We start from the raw sequence: 24,024 nt of genomic DNA on the forward strand, positions 1-24,024 counted from the left end.
ATAGATCATGTAAGTCAGTATTGGATAGCTTTTTCCTTTGATTTCTTTAAATGTTTAAGCCTTATGGGTAAACTTGTGCACAGCTTTTTATTGTATTTTGTTTTTATTTTTGTTTTATACACCAGACATGTGTTAGTTTGAATTTTACATCAAACATTTTAATCATTATCATGATTTCACCTTTGTCTACAAGAAGACTATAGAAGTGAATTTCCCTGTTTCTAGCTTTTTTCCAAACACTTCACTGCAGCAAAAGTAAACGAGCAAATGGAGGCACAGACGCTCTCAGGAGTGCATTTGTTTAATTCTTGCTCATTTTCTGACCAATGATTTGTTGTTAAGATCATTAAAAGCTTAATATTTTGCCATTTTGGGCTTGGACAATGTTGGGGTTTTTTTTGACCCCTAGGAATGTAGTGAACATACTGTGTTACTGATGTCTGTGCTGTGAGCTGAGGTGGGTGGGGCACAGAAAAAGGAAAAAAAAAGTGGGAGAAAAAAATGTTCAGGGCAAAGTCTTAGGGCGACTTTCCTGACTAAGCCAAACCAAGCCGTTTATTCAGTTACAAGTTAAAGGATCACAATCGCTGCTGAGTGCCATAAAGCAGTCACTGATATACTTTGAGTTACTGGAGACTTCTTCAGCAGATAAGGCACTCGTGGAGGAGCATGATCTGGTTAATATAAAGCCTAACACCCTGAAGTGTGTGTGTGTGTGTGTGTGTATGTATGTGTATGTATGTGTGTGTGTGTGTGTGTGTTTGTGCAAACTTGCCTAATTTACCTCAGGAGTTTCAGGCTGATCAATGGGTCTATTCAAATGTATGTTTTTATTCCTTCGTATTTGTCATATTTTTTATTGTGCATTTTTAAAGTCTTGTGAACTGTTATCTTGGTCATCCCTGCTGCTCCTGTGTTGTGGCCTTTGTGACACCGAATTTCCCCTTGGGCATCAGTAAAGTACCCTCTATCTCAGTCTATCTATCTACATGTTAAAAGAAGACGTGAGGCGAAAGCAGGGTTTTAAACAAGAAGCTCCTTCTCTGAGAAGTTCTTGTGTAGGAACGTCAGTCAAACTGAGTAATAGACTTTTTCCTTCCAGCATCGTTACAGAGAGGAGATCACATCCTGCAGGGTGGAGCAGCTCTCGAGGTTGGAGTTTGTCAGTCTGGGAGCATTTTAATGAGAGATATAGTGTTCACAAGCAGGACGGTGTGATTTGACAGTATATCCTTAATCGCAATATATAATGACGCAGTACATATTCTGATCTGTATTTGTATCGGTAGAACACTTAATAATTGTGTTTAGTTTTCCTTCATTTTGTTCATTATGTTAAGATAACATAAGAGAAGATGTAGCTTTATTGATTCCCCGTAACGGAAGGTTTTTAATTTTTATTATTATTATTTTTTTAAACATGGCTCTGCTGTATGATGGCACTTTTGTTATTGCGCATCATGAAAATGACTTCACTGATTATCATAACATATTTTTGTCCTATCTCAAACCATACTCATTAGTTCTTTTAATAAGAGAAAGATTTCTCAAAAAAAAACCTAACGATTAAAAAAAAAAAAAAAAAGGATTGTTAGGATTGAATTGTTTGAGGATTTTTACACCTTACACTCACTCATGAGACTGAAATGAGCAACAGTAGTCGGTATGTGTTACTGAAGGCCCTGGTTTTGCTTTCAAAAATTTTTCTGAAAAGCCCCAGCTGCGTCCCTGTTCTGTCACGAATGTAGAAGTGTGTTCGAGAAACCACTAGAATGTGGTTAAAACAACACAGTGGCAGGAAGCTCGTGTAATATTCACATACTGAAGGTTTTCTGAGCAGGTATTCTAACTGTATTCCACATTTTAATATCTATCTGCTAGTAACTTCTCTCTTTGTGTTATGTTGTGGATTGGTTATGGGTGTGTATTTTTAAAGGCAGCAGCGAGTCTGTAAAATAAATCTCAAGGCTGCCCTCTAGTGGACGGAGAAGAGGAGAAGGAAGTTGTAGCTGAGGCGTGGTTCACTGTTCACTTTGGTTGTGATATAAGTGAGATATGAACTATGACAAGACGTGCATTTAACCACCTCTTAGATTATTTGTCAATAAAAGCACACCCTTAAGTGTTTTATTACATAGCAGTTTTCTGATTAAACAGTTATGTTTTTTATGTTTTTATTTTTATTATCTATATACACTGATCAGCCATAACCTTAAAACCACTGACGTGTGACGTGAATAACATTCTCGTTACACTGGGTGGGATGTATATAATATTAGGCAGAAAGTGAACAGTTTTATGTTACATAAATGTGTAACAATGTGTATCATATGTAACATAAATCACAGGTTTATGTTAATTGCTCATGTGAATACATTCTTGTTCTGCCTCTGCCCCTAATTGTTTGATATGGTGAAGACTTGTTTCGGGAGATGTTTGTTTAAAATCGATAGAGCGAGTCTCCAGTGTCAGCGCTTTGTAACGGTCAGTAAGTTTCCCAATAAGGGAAAGTCTTAAGGACGGAGCGTTCTATGCTTAACATGAAAAGCTGCATTCCCCCCTTAACTCCCCGCCTCCGTCTCCCCGTCTCATTAACTTTGAGAGAGTAAAATAAATGATCAGTTATAAATGTTGGCAACTCGCTGTGGTGTAAGAGAAATAAAACACTCTGGAGCATTGCTGTCACAATAAATAATCAATGACCTTTTGGATGTTGATTTGTTTTCTTAGAATAGCAAACCCTGCCTGTGTTTTATTCCTTACTTAATCAAGACCATTTAACCAAATACAATTGACAATTCAACAGTCTGGTTTAACGGAACGTTAATAAAGAGGACCTTCTACTGACCAGTCATCACGTGATGGTGTATTTGGTTGTGTACGTGACAACTCCTGGATCTGTTGTGTTCAGCTCGAGCAGTGTTCAGTGCGTGCCAGTATGAGACATACCTTAGGGGTATAACCCCAGTGCCCTGGTGAAATTCCCCCATTGGCTGTTCTCTATCATGGCCTCCTAATAATCTCCATCTCTGAATTGGCTACATCACTCTCCTCTCCACTAATAGCTGGTGTGTGCTGGGCGTTCTGGCGCACCATGGCTGCTGTTGCATCATCCAGGCAGATGCTACACGCTAACCCCCCCCATTAATACTATGTAAAGTGCTTTGAGTGTCTAGAAAAGCGTTATAGATGTAACTGTAACATGCTATTTGAGAATTTGCTATTGTGCAGGTGAAGGAGGAAGCAGTTCAGGAAGCCATGCCGGTGTCAGCGAGTCCCACTCCATCCAACGCTTCCTCCACCGCATCTATCCCTGCTGAGACGGCCAACACTCCCCCATCACAGGTCTGTCTGATTATGACTGATACACACACAGACACACACACACCATCCTTATCGTCATGTACTGTTTGTTTTGCGAATGTTGACGGTTTAGATATTTAGATACAGCCACATGACATTTCGTTGTCCATCGTGTGACGTTAATGCTGATGTGTGTGACAGGAGAAGGCAGTGGAGAAGAGCGCGAATGCAGCCTCGTCGCTGGATCTGAACATTTCCCTGCAGCAGGCTAAAGAGCGCGCGCACCAGAAACGATCCAACAAGAGAGCGCCACCTATGGACTGGAGCAAGAGGAGTGAAGTGTTCAGCAACCTCTAAAGCAGCGGTTTTCTCCACCACCATCACGCATCGTCTTCTTTAGATTTCCTTTATTTATAAAGTCCACACTTCCGTCTCACTCATGAGGCCAGCTCTTCTGATTTATACAGACAGCTGTTAAGCAGAAGGGAAGCGGGAAAAAGCAACTTCCTGGATTAACAAAGCATGAAATCACATGTTAGAAAGAATTGCTGGATTTGTTTTTTTTGTTTTTTGGTCCCACAATTTCTGTTCGAGTCTCAACAACCCCACACACACACACACACACTCACACACCCTCAGATGAACATTTAACGCCAGTGTTATTTTGTCACTTGTTTTTATTGATCTTTATAGGCATTTTATTGAACTATGATAGAAATCAAATTTGTGATCTGATATTACTTTATGTACAGTGTAGATGTAATTAATGCACAATTTTTTTTCCTGTTCACGCTGTTCATAAAGGTGTGTGTGTGTGTGTGTGTGTGTGTTCGCACCACCAGTTCATTATACTGTACATGCATCTGTCCTGTCGAAATAACGTTAATGTTCAGAGCAGTTTTTATCGTGTAATATTACACTTTATAATGCTGTGTGGTGTGAAAGCTTTTGTCTGTGAGTCTTACTTTTTTTTTTTTTTTTTAAGCTGTAAATCATAAATTATATGGAGAAATCGCTAAAACAGAGCTATACACTCTGACTAACCTAGAACATGTGGTTAGTTTTCTGACTGAAGGAGGAAAAGCACTGTTTTTTTTTTTTTTTTTTTTTTTTTTTTTTCTTTATCATAAGATTTGTGTAAATTAGTCTAATGGTCTAATCACATCCATATTCTCAGTCGCGCAAAGTAATAGGGCACATTATACTTCTGATGGAAGAGCTTTTGATTTTAATTTTTTTTTTTTTTAAGCAGTCATCACCTCATTGTTTAATTTTTGTATAATGTTTGAGATTTATGTTTGGTTCAGAAGTTTTAGTCTGTTGACTACGGAATTGAAAGGATTTTTATGAACATTCTTAAGAAGAAAACCACTCGCTGTCTATAGCAACTTCAGCTGAAAGTTCTGGCTAGACTTGCCTGGATGACTGAATAAATAAAAAAGAAAAGAAGTCTATCGTCTGCTTGGGTTTTATTTACAGATCGACACTAAATGCACGTGTTGATGAATGAGCCTGGGTTTGAGTGTTATGCAGCATTCATGTCCTGTAGGAAAAATGTCATTCCTGGTTTCTTCCTAGGAAAAGCAGCTCAAGTGAGTCTGCATGCGGTGGATTTGATGAGTTTATGAGGATTTTCAGAGCAGGTTGCCAGGATTTCTCCGACCAAGCACTGGGAGTGACACAACTGCTTATAGAAAGCATGCTGTGTTCAAAGACCTGATGATGATGATGATGATGATGATGATAATTTGTCATTTTTGTGTACATTTTTTTTTTTTCCTTCTCCTAATTAATGCAAAGGGGCTTGGGGGCTTAGTGGTGAGCATGTTTGCCTCACAGCTCTGGGACTTGGGGTTCGAATCCCACCGTGGCAATGTGTGTGCACGGAGTCTGCGTGTTCTCCCCATGCTGAGGGGGTTTCCTCCCTGTACTCCCGTTTCCTCCCCCAGTCCAAACACATGCATCGTACACTCAGTGGCATGTCCAAATCATCCGTAGTGTGTGCATGTGTGATTTTCCCACGTGGTGGGTCGGCACCATGTCCAGTTTGTCCCCCACCTCGTGCCCAAGCTCCATGGGGTCGACTCCAGGTTCCCTGTGACCCTGTGTTGGATAAGCGGTATAGAAAATGGATGGATGAATTTCAGCTAATAAATTTCTCCAGGTCTATTAAAGATTAAGATCTTGTCCAAATATTAGATTTAAAATAAAAAAAAGTGCCACTTTTAATCGAGTAAACAAAACGGCAAGTCCGAATAAGTCTTGCCCTCCTCCCGAGTTCTCCGAGACGTTAATAACAGACTTCGGAAGAGACGTTTTTAAAAGCATCCTTTAATTCAGTGTAAAATGTTTTTGTCAAAAATCAACAGATACATTTTCACAGCCATGCGGAAACAGTTTGCAATGCTTGTAAACAAATTAACATGTTCTCAACCAACGAGACCCCCCCCCTCCCCCCACACACACACACAGATTTGAACTATATACATTAGAAGCTATCAAATCCTATAATCACAGCACAAAAGATCATAGGAAACAAAAGAAAGAACATGTACAGACTCTATGAAAAAAAAGTTACAAACCCCAAACCCTCACCTCTAATGTACCATGAGGGCTAATGTTAGTTCAGTTTTTATTATTACAAATAATTCAGCTACTTGTATCCAAAATACAGATTTAAAAATGCTTAAGCTTTTTTTTTTTTTAATTTTAAGATTTCACTTTTATGTTCAGTCTCCACCCTAAAATTACAGACTTGATTTCCTCTCGTAGATCAAGCGAATGAGTTATCAAATATATAGCACCATGATGTCATTACTAAGGACAGGGAAAAATATCACAAAAACCCGTTAGTATTCGAGACCAGGACGGCGCTGGTCTTCTCGGATTCTCACGTTGCTGCATGCACTGATGATTATCAATCTACTGCACATTGTTATCCCTTAATTTCTTTTTCTTTTTTTAAAATTAGAAACATTTTTTAAACACTTCTAATATTGAATAAACAGGATAAGGCATCACATTTGCTGTAGAGAATTTTTTTTTTAGCTTTAAAGGTGAAGTTGTGCGTTAGGGTGTGTTATGATTGATTTGAGGGTAGCAGCAAAAATCTCATGCCTTGAAACAGTCATGTCTTAATAGATGCAGACAATTAGGTGAATTTGGTCAAAATTATAATAATAATAATAATAATAATAATAATAATAAAAAAGAGAATAATCATTAAAAATAACGTGAGCTGACATCAAACCAGTGTTGACCGTAATCCTGATGCTATGATTTTGAGGAATAGCCTATATAGAAAACTGAGACCGCGTTAGAAGACCACAAGTGAACAGTCGAATGGAAGTAAAAAGCAAAAATATTTGCACAAATGTACAAAGCAACCACTGACGCAAAAACACATCGATATGACAACATTGTAGCACAACATGTTATTGCTTCAACAGATGTCATATAGAGCTTAAAACAAAAACACACATCGAAAGCATTAACATCTAGCTCGGTGAAAATCTTGAAACTGGCACATGGAGGAGTGGAGAGGATAAAAACCCAGAGAGTGGAACGGGGTCCGTACGAGCGAGTCTGAGAAGTCACGAGTACTGCGTGGTTTAAGCTTATCTGACTCGCACCTGATCCACAGCCTTCGTGAGCCTAGTCACATGCACAAACGCAGAGAAAACCTAGACGAGCTCAGTGCTGTGGCTCTGCGAGACCGGGTTCGAGTGATAGGGCTTTAGAAAGATTTCGTTTGGCTTCTGAGTTCTGTATTACTCTATGAGGTACTGTAAATGAAAGCAAATGCAGGAAAACGTTCACATCGATATGGAAACTGGATTCAGTAATATGAGGAAATAACAATAATAATAATAATAATAATAATAATAATAATAATAATGATAATAATAATAATAATAAGAAGAAGAAAATAAAACAAAAAGCCAATGAAATACAAGATTTCCTGAGAAATTCACCAACAGCCTCACTGGTACTGATAGAGATTATAATTATAGAAGAATTATATAAATCACTATGCAAACAATATCTTGGGTTTTTTTTTTTCCTTTTTTCATTATAGAACACTCAAGATAGTCCATTAGAGGGAAAGTCTAGCTTCTACAAAATCATCACAGTTTTACAACATACTGTAAGAGTATCTGATTTAGGTTTATAGAATGTAAGTATATATTTATGTGTTCTGATAATTTCTTCTTTTTTTTTTCTTTTTTTTTTTTTAAAGAATAAGACATTGTAAAACAACACATTACTGTATTATTGCATATCTTCAATTTTAAGGACTCTTAATATCACAATATGTAACAAATATAAATGTTTGGTAAAGTTGTAAAGTATATTATATGGTGCATGTGAACTTATAAACTCATTTTGCATACGGTGAATTATAGTCCTTCCGATGGTAAGTGAAAACTAGCTATTGCAGGAAGATGGTTAAAGAACCGAGCAAAAGCGGCACGATTACACGTGAACCCTTAGCCGATGTAGATTTTAAACTCATTTTAAAGAGGTAGTACAAAAAAAAAAAATCTTTATTCTGGAATGAATGTTCGGATTCGAACACATCAGATTTGACGATTGCTCTCAGGATAGAAGCGTAATCACTCATTGGTTCAGTACAAAAGCAGAGAGGCTGGTAAACTGTCATGGCATTCAGGGATGAACTTGGATCTCACGTCTCAGCGATACTCAAAAGTCTCTGCTGTGTGAGTTTAAGATCATGGCAAAAGTAGTGTTGAGTGGCTAGTAATGTCATGTTCTTCTTTTGTTTATTCTGTGGCTCATAAAATACTTAAACCAGTATATAAAAATGGCTCCACGTACGAGATCAAGAGATAAATCAACACTGGCTTCATATCAAAGAAATGTTCTTGCATATTGTAATGCTGATTAGAGCAAATATCCCCTCTCTGAACAGTTGACTTGTCAGCCACTATACATATTGTACATTTGTTTGTCATTTAATACAATAAAGCTGTAACTTCAACATTTTCACAGGCTGATATACATTTAATTTTACATCCCTGTAGTGCAAAATGTGACAGTGTTTTCCATTAGGCTATACCTCTTCTTACCAGGAAGGTTTATGACCAATAGAATATTAACCCTTACTCCACTACTCTACTATTTAGTTAATGTCATACATATATGGATATACTTTATCAATATAGATTTTTACTGCTCTTACAAAATCCACACCCATCCAAATAAAAAGGGCTTTTTGAAATAAAAATCAGCGCATGAGACACACGGTCTTGGAAAAGAAAAAAAAAAAAAAAAATTACTGAAAATTTTACAGGAAAAAAAACCAAACCAAAAAGAAAAAAAAAAAAGGCTACGAAAACTTCAAGTACAATGATCACTGAGGAAAAAAGTCCATCTGGCAAACTGATTGAACAAAAGTCAGGAAAAATCCCCTTTCCAAAGAAAAAGCCCCGTTACGTCTCTCTCGCAGAACTCTTAAGCGTCTCTTCATCAGCTTTTCTTACCTGAAAAGAAAAGGACCTGGCGTGCAAGAGGAAGTAAGGTCACCCTGTTCTCCCAGGCCACGTGTGTGTGTGTGTGTGTGTGTGTCGTTCTGAACGGGATTTTCCAGTGCTGTTGGCAGTGAGGTAAGGCTCCAGCAGGGCTGATGCTCACGGCTCCTGTTTGATGTAGTAACCGCCCGAGCCGTTGCTCTCTTGGTCTGATGTGCCCTGGGAGAAGGTGAACTCGTCCACCTCTGGAGTCTCCTCCTTTATCTGCAGCGTGGCCTCTGATCCAAACACAGAAACAAACAGAAGCACAATTCCTTATTACTATACACAGACCATATAACCTCCTAAACCTCAATACCTCCTAAAATTAATTAATCAATACCTAATGACAGAAGTTTATATATTATACAAGTATATAAAATGTGTGATTTGCATTTTGACCTTTCTTAAATATCATGTATATTAAAAAGTAAAAATTGTCCATGTGTAGTAAAAGGATAAAACATACCTGAAAAAAAAAACAAACAAAAACAAAAAAAACTTAACATTCAGGTCAAAAATATTTAATGTTGATGATGAAAATGATAGAAAATACCATTTTTGAACAACAGTATAGTAACCTTGGCAAAATTGACAGTTCAGGACTGTTGCAGGATGCAGCTGATTTCTAGGCAAAATATCTTTTAAAAAAAAAAAAAAAAAAAAAAAAAAAAAAAAAAAAAAAAAAAAAGGGGGGGGGGGGCAGAAGAAAAAAAAGTTTTAAAAAATTCTAAGGCAATTGCTGGCACAAAGTCTGGTACAAAAATGGACAATTTGTTACATACTGCATTGGAAAATTGCCAAGTAGTCTAGAGAGCAAGAGAAAAAAAAAAACAGGATGAAATTAAAATGATTAGGAGGAGATTTACCTCCTCCACCTACCTAGAATCAGTCTATACAGGATTTCGGGGAGGGTTTTTTTTGGCGACTGCTGCAGCCAAAAATGCTTGAATTTGCTGAGGCTTTTTTCAACATGGAGTTTTTTGTGCTTTTTTGGTGGAAAACTTCTTGAATCGGTGAAACTGGAGTTGCATGAAATCGTTTTGCACACTCTTTTGCAGTGATGTTTGTTGGTAAATGAGACCTTTTAGTTGTACTCATGTTCAACGGACGTGGATCGAGTCAGGCGGGTTTTTATTGTCATTCCTCTATATAGCTTTTGTACATTGGAACAGCATGAAGGCGAGTGTTGCGAGGCAGGAGGGTGTTGAGTAATCCTGCCAGACGGCAGGAGGGTGAAGAGTCCATGAGAGGGGTGAGAGGGGTCGTCCGCAATACTGGTGGCTTTGCGGATGTTGAAGGAGGTGTCGATGGTGGGTAAAGAGACTCTGGTGATCTCTTCAGCCGTCCTCACAATCCGCTGTTAGGTCTTGCGGTTCGGAGGCTGTGAATTTCCTGTACCGCACGGTGGGACATCTGGTCAGGACGCGCTCTATCGTCCCCCTGTAGAAGTAGGTGTAGGATGGGAGGGGAAGTTGCGCTCTCTTCAGCTTTTGCAGGAAGTGGAGGCACTGCTGGGCCTTCTTGACTAGACAGGTGGTGCTGAGAGCCCAGGAGAGGTCCTCAGTCATGTGCACACCAAGAAATGTGGAGCTTTTGATTCTGATGTGCAGTGGTGAGTGGTCCACTCGGTTTCAACAAGTTGACAATCATCTCTTTAATCTTATCAATATTAAGAGACAGATTGTTGTCTCAATGCCATTCTGCGAGCTGCTTCACCTCCTCCCTGTACGCTGACTCTTCACCGTTACTGATAAGACCCACATCTGTAGTGTCATCAGCAAACTTGATATGATTAGAACTGGACTTTGCAGCACAGTCATGAGTCAGCAAAAGGGTTTTGGCTGAATGCACACTGATGTCACATGATGAGTTTTGGCCCAAATTTGCTGTACTTTTGAAAAACTGCAAGCTCCTCTGAAATATAAGGGAGTTTGCTTGATTTTGTCTAAATTTCTATGATCACAAAATCCTGGAGAGACTGTAATATCTCAAACACAGCCTTAAATGTATTATCCATAGGTATTGACTGTGCATGAATGTGAAAAAGAAATGACCATAAATAAATAAATAAATAAATAAATAAATAAATAAATAAATTACAGGAATATTCTAGTACTGTTAAAATCCAGTCTCTGCTAAATGTGTAGTGTATGTACAACTGACATGGACAATAATTTGGACATGTAGTAACAGATAACCTGTTTACCCCAAACTCACTTATAATGAACATCCCGGGCCAGTGCAGGGGCAGTCAACATTTTAACATTTATATAAACATATTTTTGTAACGTATTTTTGTAGAATGCTAATAGGTTATTAAAATGTGTGCGCACGTGTTAAAATTCAGCTTTAAATCTAAAAATCCTCCTTTCAGAGATGGGAGAAATTTGTGGCCGTGTTATACCCTAAAACCATTAGGAAGTGAAATTGCCGTCATGTTGAGTCACACTAAAGGTGTGTTCACATAATGTCTGAATAATTGTGATTACAAGCTTCCAACTTAAGACTATTTATGTGCTTGTTAAACTTGTTTAACAAGTAACACCTGGTTTCCTGAAAGATACGCCGGTGTTATTTTACTAAGAAATCGTTTAGCGTTCTGTCTGACAGATGGTAAAGTCTCAAAAGACGAGGATGTCCTCTATTTTGAATCAGTTTCCTCTCAAGGCTTGTTCATTAGCAAACCGAACCTATATCCAGACTTCTATAAAGCTGCTTTGTAACAACAGCTACTGTTAAAGCGCTATATAAATGAACTTGAATGGAAGGTGTGGCATGCTCCTAAAGAGAACTAACTGGAGTTCAATGAGATGAACAGCACAGAGAAGAATCGATTTCCTAATTACCCTAACTGTGACATGTCATGAACACACCAAGACTATTATTAGAGTGTTGTAGCTATACGTTCATGCTATATGTTTCAGCGATGTTTATCGATGAAACTCAGCAACTGCCCATAGACTTCTATTATGAGTGAGTATTAAGAAAACAGGTCCTCTCAATCCTCTTCAGGTCTAAAAGGGTAGAGGGGTGCGCAGGACTGCTTTTTAGTTCCACTCCTGCCTGCTCCTGAAGCAATTCTGACTAATCCCTCCAGTCCTGATGGAATCACTACTTATCTAGGTTATGTTAAAAAAAAAATGCTGGAGTATTTTAATCTGTGCATACGATCCATGTTGTTATCAGGTTTACACATTCAGGTGCACCCTGAAACTTTTAGAACTGAATCCCAAACAGGATCTCGGCTTAACATTTACAAGCTGGGATGATGAGGTTCAGCACTACATAAAAAACAGATGAAGAGACACTATTTTCATCACGCAGTATTTGAGGCAATATTCAAGTTCACAGGCTTCCAATAGTCTGTAATAAAAAAAAATTAAATAAAAACACGTCCCACTGTATATAAAGGCCTTTTTAATGACGTGTAGTTATATAAACTTTGCACTCGAACAGCTGTGCCTATGTCCTGGCAAGTCGATGTGAAGAACACATCAGGAGCGCCGGCCTGAGGGATTAAGAATGAAATTACCTGAGTTGAGTGAGCGATCGCGCGCCACACCAGGTGGGTGGGGAAGGTAAAGGGACGGAGTCTGCTCTTCATCGCCTGAGAAACTGCTCCTCCGAGACCCGCCAAACCCGAGCGGCCTCCTCCCAACTGGAATCTTCCTCTCTAAACACCAAGCCACACTGGAGTTACCCACGTTACTTCATTAGCCATGCTGCAGAGTTCCACTTCTCACAACAACCCTGCTCAGGTTCCTTCCTTCCCTTCAAATGACTTTAACTGCGTTACATTCTGTTGTCTGAGCACCATGTCGAACGACAAACCAGTCACTTTTCCACCCAGTGATTATCTGTTCCCACCTCCCAGAACTGTCCTTAGCAATCTCTCACCACTGAATTAGTGCCACCATCACTCAACACGCAGCCAAATGAGACCAAGACCAGAGCAGGAGGACGCCCTGATGGACAAGCTTTTGCCCCCACACACAGTGGCCAGTGAATAGAAAGGGGAAGCAGAAGGAGAGTTGGCTGAAAATGAAGAAGTGACTTACTTTTCTTCTGTCCTTTGTACTGTGGCGCTTTCTTTTTCTGCTTTGTCACATTAGGCGGTGCTTCCCTCGTGGCTGAAGAAAGAAAACAAAAAGTACTCACTGACAGTCAATGAAAATAAAGCTTAAACATATACAGTGCCCTCCACTAATATTGGCACCCTTGGTAAATATGAGCAAAGAAATCCGTGAAACATTGTCTTTATTGTTTAACCTTTTGATCTTTTGTTCAAAAAATTTCACAAAATACTTTGCTCTCATGAATATCAAAACAATCGCAAACAAAACATAGGATTATCAAACGAAAAAAATCTTTGTTAAATATAGGTGTGCAACAATTATTGGCACCCTTATGAATTCATATGAGAAAAATATGTGAAGTATATTCCCATTGATATTTTACATTGTTTTAGTACACTTGGGAGACTACGAACCAGAAATTGTACAACCATGACTAACCATCATAAACATGAGAGAACACATAGGCCTAATCCCCTTAGTCATTCATAAAAATGGGTAAGACTAAGTAATATAGCTGTGATGTGCCGTAAAAGGTTGTTGAGCTTCACAAAATGGGAACCAGTTATAGGAAAATATCAGAATCATTGAAAATGCTCATTTCCACCATCAGGGCAATAATTAAGAAGTTCCAGTCAACTGGAAATGTTATGAATCAACGTGGAATTGGACGTGTGTCTATACTGACTCCGCGCACTGTGAAGAGGATGGTTTGAGTGGCCAAAAAAATCTACAAGGATCACAACTGGAGAATTGCAGAAGTTTGTTGCGTCTTGGTGTCAGAAAGTCTCCAAAACTACAATCCGAAGTCACCTACATCACCACAAGTTGTTTGGAAGAGTTACAAGAAAAAAAAAAGCCTCTACTCTCATCCAAAAACAAACTCAAGCATCTTCAGTTTGCCAGACACTACTGGAACTTCATATGGGATCAGGTGCTATGGTTAGATGAAAGCAAAATAGAGCTTTTTGGCAATAAACACCAGAGGTGGTTTTGGTACACACAGAGAGGTAGACATATGGAAAAGTACCTCATGCCCACGGTTAAATATGCTGGTGGCTTTTCAATGTTTTGGGGTTGTTTTTCTGCCAGAGGACCTGGAAATTTTGTTAGGATACATGGCATCATGGACTCTGCCAGAAAGCTTCAAATGGGCCGTGATTGGATCCAGGCCCGTAAACCACCATAGACATTGAGAGGGACTCGTCCCCCCCCATAATCAGATATTGCCAAATTATGCACCACTATGCATGCAGCCACACAACGCTCCAGTTTTAACAGTAAAAGAGTGTGAGGTAAGCCGTAAGTCATGTAGATAAATTTTAATATTTGACGACTGTTTTACGACAGAAACGTTAAATGGCCGACAGTAATATTCAGGGATGTAAACATCTACAGTGAGGGAAAAAAGTATTTGATCCCCTGCTGATTTTGTACGTTTGCCCACTGACAAAGAAATGATCAGTCTATAATTTTAATGGTAGTTGTATTTGAACAGTGAGAGACAGAATAACAACAAAAAAATCCAGAAAAACGCATGTCAAAAATTTTATAAATTAATTTGCATTTTAATGAGGGAAAAAAGTATTTGACCCCCTCTCAATCAGAAAGATTTCTGGCTCCCAGGTGTCTTTTATACAGGTAACGAGCTGAGATTAGGAGCACATTCTTAAAGGGAGTGCTCCTAATATCAGTTTGTTACCTGTATAAAAGACACCTGTCCACAGAAGCAAGCAATCAATCAGATTCCATACTCTCCACCATGGCCAAGACCAAAGAGCTCTCCAAGGATGTCAGGGACAAGACTGTAGACCTACACAAGTCTGGAATGGGCTACAAGACCATTGCCAAGCAGCTTGGTGAGAAGGGGACAACAGTTGGTGCGATTATTTGCAAATGGAAGAAGCACAAAAGAACTGTCAATCTCCCTCGGCCTGGGGCGCCATGCAAGATCTCAACTCGTGGAGTTGCATTGATCATGAGAACAGTGAGGAATCAGCCCAGAACTACACGGGAGGATCTTGTGAATGATCTCAAGGCAGCTGGGACCATAGTCACCAAGAAAACAATTGGTAACACACTACGCCGTGAAGGACTGAAATCCTGCAGCGCGCGCAAGGTCCGCTGCTCAAGAAAGCACATACACATGCCCGTCTGAAGTTTGCCAATGAACATCTGAATGATTCAGAGGACAACTGGGTGAAAGTGTTGAGGTCAGATGAGACCAAAATGGAGCTCTTTGGCATCAACTCAACTCACTGTGTTTGGAGGAGGAGGAATGCTGCCTATGACCCCTGGAACACCATCCTCACCGTCAAACATGGAGGTGGAAACATTATGCTTTGGGGGTGTTTTTGTGCTAAGGGGACAGGACAACTTCACCGCATCAAAGGGACGATGGACGGGGCCATGTACCGTCAAATCTTGGGTGAAAACCTCGTTCCCTCAGCCAGGGCATTGAAAATGGGTCGTGGATGGATATTCCAGCATGACAATGACCCAAAACACACGGCCAAGGCAACAAAGGAGTGGCTCAAGAAGAAGCACATTAAGGTCCTGGAGTGGCCTAGCCAGTCTCCAGACCTTAATCCCATAGAAAATCTGTGGAGAGAGCTGAAGGTTCGAGTTGCCAAATGTCAGCCTCGAAACCTTAATGATTTGAAGAAGATCTGCAGAGAGGAGTGGGGCAAAATCCCTCCTGAGATGTGTGCAAACCTGGTGGCCAACTACAAGAAACGTCTGACCTCTGTGATTGCCAACAAGGGTTTTTAAACCAAGTACTAAGTCATGTTTTGCAGAGGGGTCAAATACTTATTTCCCTCATTAAAATGCAAATCAATTTATAACATTTTTGATGTGCGTTTTTCTGGATTTTTTTGTTGTTATTCTGTCTCTCACTGTTCAAATAAATCTACCATTAAAATTATAGACTGATCATTTCTTTGTCAGTGGGCAAACGTACAAAATCAGCAGGGGATCAAATACTTTTTTCCCCTCACTGTATGTGAATCATGAAATGTAAAGTGTTATTGTCAGTGTGATGATACGAGAAACATTAACGGAGCTGTTTTCAGTATATTAGGCAGAAGATGAACAATCAATGCATGTGCATATTGTGAATGAATATAATGAATGTGGTTACCTGGCTTTAGTGACAGCCTTAAAGTAAATTCACTTATCTAAGAAAATGATTCATAAAAATAAAAGTGGGAGAGATATCATCTTCAGACTTCAACTGGTACATGGCAAAACGTGTGGATTTCACTCGTGTGTTTTTACCATGTCTTTATTTATTTATTTTTTAATCCTTCAAGTCTCTTTTCTGGTGAATAAACCCAAAAGTGTCTGCAACCGTTGTATTGTTGTATCGTTGTATGTCCTTATCTTAGTCTGTATGTCCTTGTCAAGTCTGTGCTCAAAAAGTTAAAGGGATAGTTTATTCCTGTTATCATTTACTTACCCTAATGTCATTCCCAACCCAAATACTGTTACTTTTCCATCACATAAAAGAAGATTATTCCCCCCCTCTCTCTTTTCCACTCTATTACAGCACTATTCCATAAAATGGCCAAAGATAGTGATCATGTGCTTTAATGGTGCACTATAAAGGAGCCATAAAAAAAACCTATACTCCTAGTGGCCATATGAGAGCGTTGTGTCATATGGACTGCTTTTCTGTATAACCGTGTAAACATTCTTCAAAATTCTCCTTTTGTGTTACACTGAAAACAGCATACAGGTTTGGAACAACTTGAGGGTGAGATAATTTTGTGCAAGCCATTTTGTCTGGCTAGATGACGCAGTCATGTTGTTTTACAGATACATAATGAAAAGAATCAAATTATATATATTTTTTCTATGGGACAGCAGAAAAAAAAGGGTAAGCGGACAAGAACAGGGGAAAAAAAAAAAAAAGTTAGCAGCATATACACAGTGGAGGTTTTGTAATTCATATTTGGTCTGCTCTACTCTACTGTTTGGAACATATTATTCACTATATCTGTGCATAATAAGATGAAAGGTCTGCCTGGGGGTAGAGAGTGACTAAATCTGAAATATAATACACCATCTAAATGTAACTCGTTTTTGTATTGTAATACACACTGACCTTACTGTAGTTATTTTTGTCCTAAATAAATGTCTTGCATTGTACACACAAATGATGTATATATAAATGTTTGCTCCTTTATTACACAAAGAACTAAAAAGGACGGTCACATTTGTGACCCCATCCCCACCAAATGGTTTGCCCAAATTAAGACATCATTAATTCTTAATAACAAATTGATAACAAGAAATAATAGAAATACCACTCAGTATATCAGTATATTCATATATATATATATATATATATATATATATATATATATATATATATATATATATATATATATATATATATATATATATATATATATATATATATATATATATATACACACATATACACACACACATATATATATATACACTTAAGGGTTCTTTATGGGTTTGGTGGATAGTTGTGGGTTCTTAGCTTCCTAAAAGGGTTAAAAAGCAGCCACAACACTCAATGCGTGTGTAATTTACTGTCTATGGTCAAGATAATGGAATCGTGTTGAATCACTATCAATCGCATCTGACCAGTTCATCTGGTCAACACAAGTGTGACTGCTGTATTAAAACCACAGCAACAAGGAGAACACAGCATGGGTCAATTCAAATGGACTAAATGCACCATAAGTGAAATTCCTTATGGTTTTTATTCATTAAATGGACACTACAAACAGTAACTGAACATAGAAACCTGCTAACTAATAGTGACTGAATGAGCTGTAAGTGCTATTGAGCATCTTGCAGAACCAGTCATGGTTCTTCTGGAGACTTTGACTGTCGCACTTGCTTCTTATTTTTGCAGTAAAATCCAGAAGCCTTCATTGTGTTGTTTTTTGTCTGAAAAGTGTCTCTTACTACTTAATATGCTGCTTCCTTTACTGACATACATTTTCCTGTAACATTTAATTTTGTGCTGGAAAACTAATGGTTGGAAATCTAAAATGTTTTTGTACTGACTTGATAATGTAGAAGTCGTAAAATAAAAATCGATAGAGTTTGTACTTAAAAAAAAAAAAATTGCATAGGGTGTCTGAGACCTTTGGGCAGTACTGTAACTCAGTTGTTGTGTAACGCTCACTCACTCTGTGCGGCAGGTGGCTGGAGCTGGTAGCCGGTGACTTGACACCAGCCTACAGGGTAAAGGTCTGGAGACTCACAGTCCACCCACTGGTCATACTCGTCCTCCCAGCCATCGAAATGAATGCGCAGGAGTCTGTGGACGATCCTGGTCACGGTGGCTACACACACCAGACGTGGCTCCATCAGGTCCACCGCCTCCAGCTTCATGCCTTCGCGGAAGCCGTGATTCGGGACCTCCTGAAAACGCCACGTGTAACGACTTAAATACATGAAAAGAACGGTGGTCCACAAATAAAAAATGGCACACGCTGTCACCCAATTTATCTGCAATCCTCCAAAACCATTTAATGACATAAAATCAAAAGCAGACTCACATGAAAAGCGCTTAGATAATGATTAGGTAACAACTCGCAATGATTTCCCTTGTTCTTTATGCAAACTTACTTTGTTAAAGAGCTTCACAGGGGCTGCTATTGAACATGTTTCTCTGAGGTAGTCAAACCATTTGAATGGCAGTTTATTGTACCCTGTGGATCAGGTCAAGATTTTCAATTGAAATAAGTCAAAGCAATTATTTGTGGCAGAAAGCTGCAAGATGTTAACACCTGAAATGGCCTTTACCTCTCGGAGGCGTGAGCTCAATGCTGTTGATTTCACAGAAGCCCACCGGGAAAATGGAGGGAGAGGTGGAGTGGTAGCAAAACCAATCGGAGCCATCTGCTGCTTCTGAGCCGTCGATCCCAATCATGAGGTACCCATCTGCCAACACCTACGAGAGGAAAACAGAGTCCGGGAATTAATGGAGGACGTTTCCATTTATACACTTCGTCTATAATTTATGCAGGACACCGTTTAGGCTATGTGCCTTTACCTTTCTTACAGTAGCGACACATATAGCTGAGAGATTGAGAGGGTCTATTGCTTCAAGCTTCATGCCATCTTTAAACCACTCGCCATTCTGGTCGACATCCCTCACCTGATAATGAGATGAGAAATGAACAAAAATGAGTCTAAATTTGCAGTCTCTTCAACTGGTCAGAAAAACAGAATCCTCTTCTGAAAGAGGATCATTTTTCTTTAAATTACTTATTTATTTATTTTAAAATTTTAGAAAATTACCTTGACAAATAACTGGGAAGGGGCGTCCATCAGACCCTCGATTTTCTTTGACACCTCTAAAGAAGGTAGACAATATATTGTAATCATAAGACAAAAGCATTTATGTTTTAGCGATTAAATTTCCCAACCACCTCTTTGGGAGGATGTTGATGACATCCTCAAAACCCTAAGAGCAGGTGAACTCACACACACACACACACACACACACACACACACACACACACACACACACACACACACACACACACACACACACACACACACACACACACACACACACACACACACACACACACACACACACACACACACACACACACACACACACACACACACACACACACACCAGATCTTTTAAAGCGGTGCCCGATGCTCCTCGACCAGCCGATGCAATGGATGAGTGGGCTGTACATGTGACACCAGAAGTCATCTGAACCGTCCTGGCTCTCTTCGTAGACGAGTCGCAGTCGGCCCCCGATCACCTGCTCAACCAGAGCTACACGCGTCCGGCACAGGTGGGTTTTATCCACCACCTCCACACGCATCAGCTTCTTAAACGGGTATTGCGTGCCCTCCTGCACCTGGTAGTTACACAGTAAAAATGGATTTGCACACAGTTGGTCATTTCTAAATAGAATCCCCTTGCACGCTGCACAAGGTAACAAATGTCTACAACAGTGCACTTTTACAATCAAGTTCAACTGAAGGAATCAATCATTTGTTTTTTAATTAATCTCCATCCTCCAAATCTGAAGTGTTTTTCCCTGTACAGAACACACATTTATGCAAATCTTATACAAATATGTATTAATTCAACTTCAGTAAGCGCTTTATCCTTGTCAGGAAGCCAATCCACTGAAGAGCACCATACATAACACATGGACATACTCCTTCATACTTAGGGGTCATTTAGAGTCGCCAATCCACCTACAAGCAGGTTTTGATTGGTTTGAGGAAACTGAAGAACCCAGAGTGAGGACGTCAGTAGAACCTGTGAAACTTCGCCCAGTCAGTAACCCAAGCTATAAATGTTTATGCAAACTGCTCTTTTTTCAGTCAAAGCTATTTAGAAATTAAGACAAATCTCATTTCTTCTATCACAGATCTCATAACAGAATTTCTCATAATAGAAATGCATTTGACTCCACCAAGTATCCACAACGAAATCCACAAAACCTTCAGGAAAGTAACCCGAATTATTTATTCTTGTAACATTTTCTTATGTCTGTTTCGTCCCAAGATTTTCATTATCAGAGTGCGTCGGCTATAGTTTTCAATTTGTGTTACAGTAATATATCCTACTGACAGAATCTACCTTAGACTTCCGTTATAAGAGAGTCGTGAAAGCAGGCTCTCGGCGTTCTTTTCGCCGGACAAGGAAACACACACACACACACACACACACACACGGGGAAATAGTGATCACGTTGAAAACGTTGGCCTATTCCTCAAATACGATTTTACGACAAAAGCCATTATGGAGAATTCTTACCCTTTTAGCAAAGTCAGGGGGAAGAGTTTTCACCCCGGTGAGTCGCTTCACGAGAAACACTTTCCAGTTAGAGGACTTATGCTGGATCGCTACAAAGAAAAAAATTGATTGAATGCATCACCTCTATGCCATTTAAATTTATCTTAACTACACGTGTTCCATCATGGCTGTCGATTACTTACATTTAGGAGGTACGAGGGGTTTACCATTCGAGGCACACCACCCGACAGGATGGATTTCTGGGACACACAGATTACGCCAGAAGTCATGGCTCGAGTCGTTATCAAATCCCTCATATCGGAGAAGTGCTTTAAAACCTGGGGGGGGGGGACGGATTACAACGGTACGTTCAAGCCAACAACATACCTTCGGACACACAATTAGAGCAATTTAAAAGCGACACTTAAACAGACGTCAAAATCTGTCTTTACCTGCCAGTTTAACAATCCCTGCTATCCAGTAAACTTTGGTGGAGAGGTTTGTGTCAGAATTGAGAACCTCGACCCTCACACCCTCAGTAATGTCACCCCAGAATAAACCCATGGGTACCTGGAGAACACAGTGTACACAAACACGCGTTGAGGAAATACATGATCGTAACGATTTTCAGTCAAAGTAAACGAGGATATGCTGACGAACAATACGCACGTGTTTGAAACAGCTCACTGGAGCTCCGATCATATTATTGCTACAAATGTACCGACCCCAGTCGAAGCCCTCGACAGGAATAACTGTTGAAATGAAACAGACATAATATAGTACAATATGCACGTGTCTCTTTCACTGTTAAAAAAAATAAAAAATCAAGCAAAGCGGTTATTACTTTGCATTATGGTAGGCTTACCTGATTTTGATTTAGCTGGGCTCTGCTGATTCGATTGATACTGTGCATAAGCTGCCAATTTTGCCATGAGCGGCTGTTTCTGTAAGACCTTTGCTTTTTTTGTTGGTGGTTTCCCCTTCATGAGACGAACACAACACACAGTTCGATATGCAAAATCATGACTGCGTACACCTTCGAAAAGTTACTATTCAACTAAAAACACATTTAAACCATACACATTTGAGATACCTGAAGTCTGGCCAATATGCTGGCTTTTTTCGAGTTGGACGAATAACTTCTGGAGCAGGAGACGCTGCAGAACCTCTTTGTTTTGGAGTAAAAAGCATCTCGGACCCCGACCATTCCACACATTTCACAAGTCGCTACAAAGGCGCCCGCAAAAGAAGAAAATCAGCACTTTACGCAATTACGCAGTACGCACTGACTGAACACAAACGAAACCTGCACTCACCCATGCCAGCTTTTCCATCCGGGTAGGTGTACACCTGCCCGTTGTTCTTGATGATGGGCAGACCGGCAGGAAGACTGCGCTCTTCATCCTCGCTGTCCTCAGTGCTGGAGCTGCTGCTCGACTCCTCGCTGCTCTCATACCCGTCAAACATGCCAAACGAGTCTCTTCGTTTCCTTTCTGACCGTGAAGTGCGCTCAGCCTACCAAAAGAGGGTTCAAGTAAACCGGAGGCAAAATGAAATAGCACCAACATTCTATTATTATTATTTATTTATTTATTTAAAAACCTGACTGGCCGTATTAAGAGCATGCAAACAAAGTAGTGACCAGAAGCAGAAGGTCAGCAAGCAAGCTGCATGGTATCTAAGAAGAAGAGCATTCATCACAGATCTTATTAGGTATTACAATTAAAAAGCACAGGAATAAATAAAACTGAATACAAACAGAATTTGAATACATGCATTATATTCATGAAATAAATGTATTCATTTATTACTATTTGTTGCTCACCCTCTAATGTTAACTGTGCAATAATCCAGTTATCACTTTTCTGTATATAAACCAGGTGTTACTCATCTGTATATATATTTATATTCTTATTCATCTGCACATACACTGAGGTGTTCATAGTGTACATATTTCCATTATTATTATTTTTACTACTACTATTCTTGTTTCTATATTCCTATTCTATAAATATATTTATAGACAATTGATTCTCCAATTCTATTCCTATTTAATGCGTATTCTTTCCTATCTATAAGCAGGGAATTTCCCCAGTGTGGGGTCAATAAAGTTTATCTTAACTTATCTTAATATGAACATGACTGTAAAGGGAAATCACTGGAAGGATTTTCAACACTTAATAAAAAAAATAAAATAAAAAATAAATAGTCACTGGATGTGGAAAAAAAAAACAAAGGAGAAAAAAAAGAAGCTAAGATCTAGATGGTTTGTAGTAAACGAGAGCAAAAGCAAAAGCACATGACAGTCAGTTGTATTCCCAGATATGGGGAATAAACAGTGAAGTGTGCTGCTCAGGACTCTACAGCACTCATGTTTGCAGGTTAGTGAACAGACTCAGAGACCAGTTACAGCCTTTCTAGCTTAGCAAATGAAATCTACAAGTCGAAAAGCGTTCATCTGTAAGCCTTTTTCACTCTCAATATCAGAATCCCCACAACAAATGGTCCTTATTTTAACGCAACAGGTCCTGTGAGCACTGAGCAGCCGCCTGTGTTTGTTGTGAACACTGTTGGATTGAAGCCAGATTAGCTATGGAGCTAGCCACAACATTACAAACCGAGCTCCACTATGGGCCTCGCTCTGATGTGCTCCACAAAACGCACAATAAAGAAGGCGGCCTGCAGTGAAAATATCCGCTGCATGGATGTCAGTACATTAACACGTTCATTTCAGGACTGAAAGAGCGCCGTTCCGCGGGTTAAGCTAGCTAGCAGGCTAACAGTAGCTTTGCTGCAGAACTGACAACCAAAACAAAGAGGATTGTAATGGAGCTAGCTAACAAGCTAGCTCGGGCTATTTTAGAAGCGAAACAAGGAAGCAAGCAGAAGAGAAATTTTCTTACCAAATCCCTTGCGTCTTCCATTAGCCCTTCATGAAAGACCGGAAGCTAATGTGAGTATGCTATATAGCAGGCCCCCACTGGCAGGGGCTCGTGCTCAAATATTTCACCAAACGCAAAAAAATAACTCCAGCTGATTATCAACAATTGTCATTGAAATAAGTGCGCATGCGCCCTCTGTGCCTGTTTACTATTGGTCCGGAAGTGATGTCGTCATGAGCAGATCAAACAAAATAAGGTGAGCGATTTTTTACTGCAGAGAGGAACCGGAGATAAAGCTCAATAAACACACACCCCTGCCTCAGATTTAGACTCTCATATCATATCATATATCATAATATATCATATCATATAATAACATCTTGCACAAATTGTAAAATAGTAAATACATTTAATAGTTCTTTTTCTGTTTGGAAGTCCATAGTATTACTTAATTCATCCATCCATTC

At 39.4% G+C, this 24,024-nt stretch overlaps 2 protein-coding genes across 7 annotated transcripts in view; one reads left to right on the forward strand and one right to left on the reverse strand.

The window, feature by feature from the left end:
* The window catches only part of nherf1a (NHERF family PDZ scaffold protein 1a), a 24,645-nt gene extending 19,890 nt beyond the window's left edge, over nt 1-4,755 (forward strand). The window contains exons 5-6 of the mRNA XM_017483606.3: nt 3,232-3,345; nt 3,505-4,755. Coding sequence (XP_017339095.1) covers nt 3,232-3,345; nt 3,505-3,660 — 270 coding nt within the window. The 3' untranslated portion in view covers nt 3,661-4,755. The remainder of the gene's footprint in view (nt 1-3,231; nt 3,346-3,504) is intronic.
* mbtd1 (mbt domain containing 1) lies at nt 4,142-23,733 on the reverse strand. Of its 6 annotated transcripts, XR_008397673.1 has the most exons (19): nt 23,579-23,733; nt 22,318-22,353; nt 21,992-22,190; nt 21,769-21,902; nt 21,541-21,655; nt 21,345-21,427; nt 21,128-21,245; nt 20,879-21,013; nt 20,697-20,785; nt 19,551-19,785; nt 19,205-19,260; nt 18,957-19,061; nt 18,707-18,854; nt 18,530-18,612; nt 18,088-18,322; nt 12,896-12,967; nt 12,370-12,510; nt 8,808-9,073; nt 4,142-5,406 (listed from the first exon to the last, which is right to left on the reverse strand). XR_008397673.1 is itself a non-coding variant. In XM_053685096.1 (18 exons), exons 1-18 carry the CDS (start codon nt 23,597-23,599, stop codon nt 8,955-8,957), a joined length of 2,124 nt encoding a protein of 707 aa, XP_053541071.1. In that variant the 5' UTR covers nt 23,600-23,733; the 3' UTR covers nt 5,615-8,954. The 6 variants fall into 6 exon arrangements, 5 of the variants coding, with proteins under 5 accessions (XP_053541071.1, XP_017339091.1, XP_053541073.1 ...); XM_053685096.1 differs by lacking the exon at nt 4,142-5,406 and having other exon boundaries at nt 5,615-9,073; XM_017483602.3 differs by lacking the exons at nt 4,142-5,406; nt 22,318-22,353 and having other exon boundaries at nt 5,615-9,073.
* Nucleotides 23,734-24,024: the final 291 nt, after the last annotated feature.

This window comes from Ictalurus punctatus, chromosome 13, assembly GCF_001660625.3.
Source record: "Ictalurus punctatus breed USDA103 chromosome 13, Coco_2.0, whole genome shotgun sequence".
NCBI classification, from domain to species: domain Eukaryota; kingdom Metazoa; phylum Chordata; class Actinopteri; order Siluriformes; family Ictaluridae; genus Ictalurus; species Ictalurus punctatus.